This window comes from Petaurus breviceps, unplaced genomic scaffold (genome assembly GCF_028583685.1).
Source record: "Petaurus breviceps papuanus isolate PSGF00001 unplaced genomic scaffold, PetGlider_PUasm1.0 207, whole genome shotgun sequence".
NCBI lineage: Eukaryota > Metazoa > Chordata > Mammalia > Diprotodontia > Petauridae > Petaurus > Petaurus breviceps.
Genome location: NW_027185850.1, coordinates 21553135 through 21559322, shown reverse-complemented (window position 1 = coordinate 21559322; position 6188 = coordinate 21553135). Strand labels below are relative to the sequence as shown.

The window sequence follows — 6188 nt, the reverse complement described above, 5'->3', positions numbered from 1 at the left end:
TCTCTCTCTCTCTCTCTCTCTCTCTCTCTCTCTCTCTCTCTCTCTCTATCTATCCATCCATCTGTCTACCTAGCAATACATCCCTCCATCTATCATCCATCTATCATTGACACATCCCTCTCATCCATCTATCATTGACACATCCCTCTATCTACCTATAGCTATCCATCTATCCGTATATCCCTCTATTTCTCCCCCCTCCCTTATCATCCATCCAGCCATCTATCCTTCTACCTAACTACCTACTTATACATACATCTATATGAGAGTTAACATGGCTTAGTAGATAGAGAGCTAGCCTTGAAGCCAAGAAGATTTGGGTTCAAATTCTGCCAGTGACACCTGCTGGCTTTGTGATTAACCAAGTGGCAAATTAGTTAACTTCCCATGGGACTAGACAATACTATATAAGACTGTAAGTTGTAAAGGAGGTGCTGACCAACATTGGTAGGGGGATTTTCCTTACCGGGGAGTACCCCATATGTGCAGATGACAAGATTTCCACTCATATTTCTCAGACCCTTTTATTTGGCACCTTCCAATCATGTCTTTGGTCCTTAGAAAACATGTGATTTTTTTGGTTTGGAGACCTCTCCATTGACACAGATGTCTTGTCACTTGTCAGGTAATGTTGAGTAATGTCCTAATTTGTGTTTGCATCTTTTCCTCCTATTAGACTATGAGTTCCATGAAGGCAGGGACTGCATCTTATCTAAACTTTGTATTAAGTACACAGTAGGTACTTAATAAATGTTTGAATGAATGAAGAAACTGAGACTCACAGAAGTCATAGGACTTAATTGAGTTTATATAGTGCTTTAAGGTGTATAAAGTGCTTAAGAGATTATAAAAGGACCACACAGGTCATCCAGTCCATTTTATGGAGGAAACAGAGACCCAGAAAAGGGGTGTGACTTACCCAAAGTCCTTCCTCCTTCCTTTCCTCTCTCCTCCCTTCCTTCCCTACTTTATTTTCTTCCTTACTCCCTTCCTTTCTTCTATCCTTTCCTTATTCCTTCCTTTCTAAAATGAGGAGAAAGTGGGGCAGCCAGGTGGTGCAGTGAGTAAGAGCACCAGCCCCAGAGTTGGGAAAACCCTGGATTGGTTCTGGCCTCAGATACTTAACACCCACACAAAACAAAACTGGCTGTGTAACCTTGGGCAAGTTACTTAACCCCAACTGCTTTAATAAAAATAAAATAAAATGAAGAGAGAGAGAGAAAAGAACATTTATTAACCACCAAATACATGCCAGACACCATGCTAAGCATTTTATGAATATCTCATTTTATCTTCATAACAATGAGAGGTAGGTGCTGTTATTGTCCCAATTTTATGATTTGGGGAAACTGAGGCAGACAGCTGTTAAGTCACTTGCCCAAGGTCACACAGTTAGTGAGTATCTGAGACCAGATTTGAACTCAGGTCCTCCTGACTCTAGGCCCAGCCCTCTATCCACTTGGCCACCTAGCTGCCTGATACTCAGTTGGTGAGACCTGGATTCTAGTTTGGAATCTATTTCTAACTCACTGTGTGACCTTGGTCAAGTGTCTTCCCTATCTCAGTTTTGTTTTCCTTCTTTCAAAAGTGGGGAGAGTAATTTTTTTCCACGATCCCTCCAGAGGCATGTTATTGGTCAGTCAGGAAATCAATACTGATTAAGTGCTGGGGATACAAAAGGAGGCAAAAGAGCCCCTATCCTCAAGGAGCTTACAGTCTAATGGCAGACAACATGCAAACACATCTGTGCAAAGCAATCTATATACAAGATCACTAGGAGATGGTGAACAGAGGGAAGGCAGTAGAGTTAAGAGGGGTTGGGGGGAGGCTTCCTGTAGAAGGTGAGATTTCAGTTGGAACTTAAAGGGAGCCAGTGACTTCAGTAGCCAAAGCAGAAGAGGGAGAGTATTCCAGGCATGGGGCAGTCAGAGAAAATGCCCAGAACCCAGAGATGGAGGGTCTTGGTGGAACAAGCAAGAGACCAGTGTCATTGGACAGAAGAGTACATGTTGGGGAGTAAGGAGAAGACTGGAAAAGTGGGAGGGGCTGGATTAGGAAGGGTTTTTTAATGACAAATAGAACAGTTTGTATGTTATCCTGCAGTGATTGGGAGGCAAGAGTTTATTGGGTATCTACATGATCAGACTTGAGTATTAGGAAAATCACTTTAGTGGCTGAATAGAGGAGGAGGGACAGGAGTGGGGAAAGGCTTGAGGCAGGCAGACCCATCCCCACCCCAGCCTGTAAAGAGAGCTTGCACCAGGGTGGACTCAGTGTCAGAGGAGAGAAGGGGGGCATACTGGAGAGCTATTGGGGAGGAAGAATTAGGAAGTCATAGCAACTGATTGGTTATGTGGTTTGGGGCATGGAGAGAGAGACAGACAGACAGACAGACAGAGAGACAGAGAGAGACACACAGAGAGAGACAGAGACAGAAAGAGGAGAGAGAGACAGACAGAGAGAGAGAGACAGAGAGACAGAGAGGCAGAGAGGCAGAGAGACAGAGACAGAGAGGCAGAGAGGCAGAGAGACAGGGAGGCAGAGAGACAGAGAGAGAAACAGAGACAGAGAGAGGAGCTCAAAATGGTTGTGAGAGTGGGGGACTGGGAGGACGATGGTGACCTTGAAAGAAATAGGAAAGTTTGGAGGGGAGGAGAGTTTTAAGGGAAAGATGATGAGTTCAGTTATCATGTAAACATGCCGAGTTTAAGATAGTCATGAAACATCCAGTTTGAGATGTCTGACAGGCAGTTGGAGATGGCAGATTGGACATCAGCAGAGAGACTGAGCCAGGATAGATGCTGATAACTGAATCCACAAGAGCTGATGAGACCCCCAAGTGAAGGGAATATAGAGGGAGAAGAGGAGAGGGTCCAGAACAGAGCTCTGTGGGCATGTCATAGAGGGCATGACCTGGATGAAGAGCCAACAAAAGAGCCTGAGAAAGTTGAACCAGAAGAAAGTAGAATGCCAGAAACCTCGAGAGAAGGAAGGATCTGGGGTGGGAGAGTGGGCAACAGGGTCAGAGACTGTGAGAGGCCAAGAATGAGGAGGGAGAAAAGGCCGATGGATCTGGTGACTAAGAGAGAACAGGTAACTTTGGACAGAGAAGTCTGGGCAGTGTAATGAGGTGGGCATCTAGGCTGTTAGGGGTTAAGGAGAGAGAAAAGAGGGAAAGGGGCGGTGCCCGTTGTAGCAGATTTCTCAAGGAGTTTAGCCAGAAAGGCAGAAGAGATGAGGAAATGATGTTACTGGGATGGAAGGGGAAGATGAGAAATGTTTGGGAAAGTAATCTGATCACCATTGATTAACTGAAGTGCCCATGTCCTCATTTTAAACCAGTTGCCTGTATGAACGAACTGAAGTGCCCATGTCCTCATTTTAAACCAGTTGCCTGTATGAACGGCAGAATTAAGCCTTAGGGTAAATAAGTATTTAAATCACTTATTCAGAAATGTCACCTCTTCAAAATATGGCTAGAAATGAGAAAATAGGTGAAGACAGCCCAGAGGGAGCCGAAATACCCATGATCCATGTTTACTAGATCCAATGACTATCAGAAAGGGAAGGGACCTCACAAAACCTGTAGCCTCGATTAGCTCTGCACAACCCACACGATATAGTAATATATGTGTAATAGTAATGATAAGTCAGGCTCCCAGAGTGTGACCAGTTACATCCTCCCTCAGGACTCTGGGGCGGCCCCATGGGGCAGTGGGTTTCTTCTGTTGCCATTGGCTTGGGTGCCCAATGGTGATCACCACTTCTCCTGCATCGCGGATTAAGCCCGTGATCAATGCCTCGGTATCAGTCTAACCAATGAACATTTGCTCTCTTTTAGAAAGGGGTATTTACTGGAAAGGTTCTGCCTGCCCCCCAATAGGGACCGTATTCTCCCTGGTGCCACGGCAGTCCTAGAGGACAGAGGGCTCACACCCAGAGCGTTGTTACAAAGCGAGGTCACGCTCCCGTGCAGCTTGGCCACCGGACAAGGGGGTCCCTTGCTGCAGGTCACAGTGTCCTGGGTGTGGTCCTAGGCCCAGTGCTAGGCACACAGAAGGAACTGAGATGATAAACGAAAAATGTGTGTTGACTGACTATTGACTGCTGAGGGAAAACTCTGGATAATCTTTCAAGGTCCCACAAAGCCCTCTGCCAAAGGAATAGAAATACCCAGACAGGAAACAGCTTATAGCCCCTCATAGATGGAAAGCGCCCTAGGAATCTAAGGTGCAGCAGGAAGGGATCCGGGGCGAGAGACTAGGCTCCAGTACTGACTAGTGGGTGACCCTGGATGAATCACTTGACTTTTCTGAGCCTCAGTCTTTCCATCTGTAAAATGGGATTTTATAATATATAAAATGCATTGCCCATCCCACAGGGATGGTGTGAAGAAATCACTTTGCAAACCTTAAAGTACCATATTTTTTATAATAATCATCATCAGGCAATTTTTTGGTGATGCTGGTTATTCTAATGAATGGTCAGAAGTCCTGTTCCCTCCCCTTTCCCTCCCCCTCCCCCTCCCCTGCTCTCCTTCCCTCTCCCTCCTTCTTTCCTTCTCCTTCCCTCTCCACCTCATCCCCTCCCTCTCCTCCTTTCTGCTCCTCCTCCCTTTTCTTTTCTCTCCCCTTTTCCCCCCTCTCTTCCTTCCCTCTCCCCATCTCCCACTCCCTCCTTCTCCCTCTCCTTCCCCTTCCCTTTCCACCTCTCCCTCTTCCTCTCCTTTCTCTTCTTTCTCCTTCCTCTCCTCCTTCCCTCTGTCTCCATCTCTCCCTCCCCTTCCCTCTCTTTCTGCCTCTCTTCCTCTCCTTTTTCCTCCCCTCTCCCTCCTAGCCACCAGCCCCAGGGGCAATGTCAATTATCTCCTTAGCTCCTTCGCATGGAGCAGGTGAAGAGGATTCCAGAGGAGTACTCCCTGGGTCGAATGTCCGAGGGCTTGGCCAATGAAGACCCCATCATGAAGGTGCTGTGCATCAGGGGCTTGGTCATTCTGGCCCACAGGTCAGAAAAGGTGAGAGAGCTAAGGGAGGAGTGGTAATTGCCCGGTTCAGCAGCAACTGAGGCTCTGGGCAGTGGGAGTCCCGAGTTCATTTTGCCACTTAATCCACCCCCTCTCCTTCCCATGACCTTGGGCCCAGTACCTTTTTCTGTTCAGAACTTCAATGTCCCCATCTGTAAAACGGGTAACTCATCTCCCTAGGAGCCAATATCTTAATGATCGCTGATCTAGTCACAACACAAAGCACTAAGTTACACTCTTAGGGTGGCCCTGTGCACCGGGCCAGGCAAGGATTTTTCTCTCTCTTTTCCAGGTGAGAAGCCGAAAGACTAAAGAGATTAAGTTTTCGTCATCATCATCCACATCCTCAAAAAGAAACGCAGACCAATTATGTGTAAGATTGTGGGCTTGCTTCTAAGGACACGGAAGAATGCCAGGCACAGTCCCTGACCTCAGGGAGCTCATAGTCTGGTTGGGGAGTTGGCACAGATATCAGGTTAGCACAAGACCATCCATGCTAAGAGCTGGACAAGCCCTACATAGAGCATAAGTCAAAGGGGTTCAGGAGGGCAAGGATCAGTATGGTTCAGGGTGGTCAGGAAAGGCTTTCTGGGAGGTGATCTCAGAGGCTATCTAGGCTAACTCCCTTTCATTTTGCAAATGAGGAAACTGAGACCCAGAGAGAGGGTGTGGCTTTCTAAGGTCATCCAGCTAGAACAGGGTAGGAATTAGCTATGTGCAGAGGGAGGAAGGGGCATTTCAGTCAACCTAGGATTCCAGCCTGGGTCCTTTGACTCCCAGGTGGGGGCTCACTCCTCTCCCTTCTTCCCCACAGAGTAACAAAATCCAGGCTCTTCTGCCCTCTATGATGAAGGGCCTTCAGTGGGTGGATGGCTTGCTGGCAGTGGAGGCAGTCAGCAACGTCAAGACCATCCTGAAGTCTCAGGATAAGAAGTCAAATGATGTTACCATTTACCTAGAAATCCTGCAGGTTCTCCAGCCTCACTTCAATGATGTAAGGGCAAAAAGGGGAAGGGAAGAGTGGGTGGATCTGGGGACATGACCCTGGACCATGGGACTGGCTCAAGAGGCCACAGAAGGAGAGCCTGTAGTTGGAGCAAGTCAAGAGGCATTTCTTGTGGGTGTGTATCCTATGTGGAGTGCTGTGTCAGGGCCTGAAAGTGAC

General features: G+C 47.3%; 1 protein-coding gene across 1 annotated transcript in view; it reads left to right on the top strand.

The window, feature by feature from the left end:
• Nucleotides 1-6188, top strand: part of LOC138164809 (maestro heat-like repeat-containing protein family member 7) — a 59461-nt gene that overhangs the window by 44015 nt on the left and 9258 nt on the right. Inside the window, 3 exon segments of the mRNA XM_069092744.1 lie at nt 4874-5014; nt 5316-5396; nt 5838-6017. Coding sequence (XP_068948845.1) covers nt 4874-5014; nt 5316-5396; nt 5838-6017 — 402 coding nt within the window.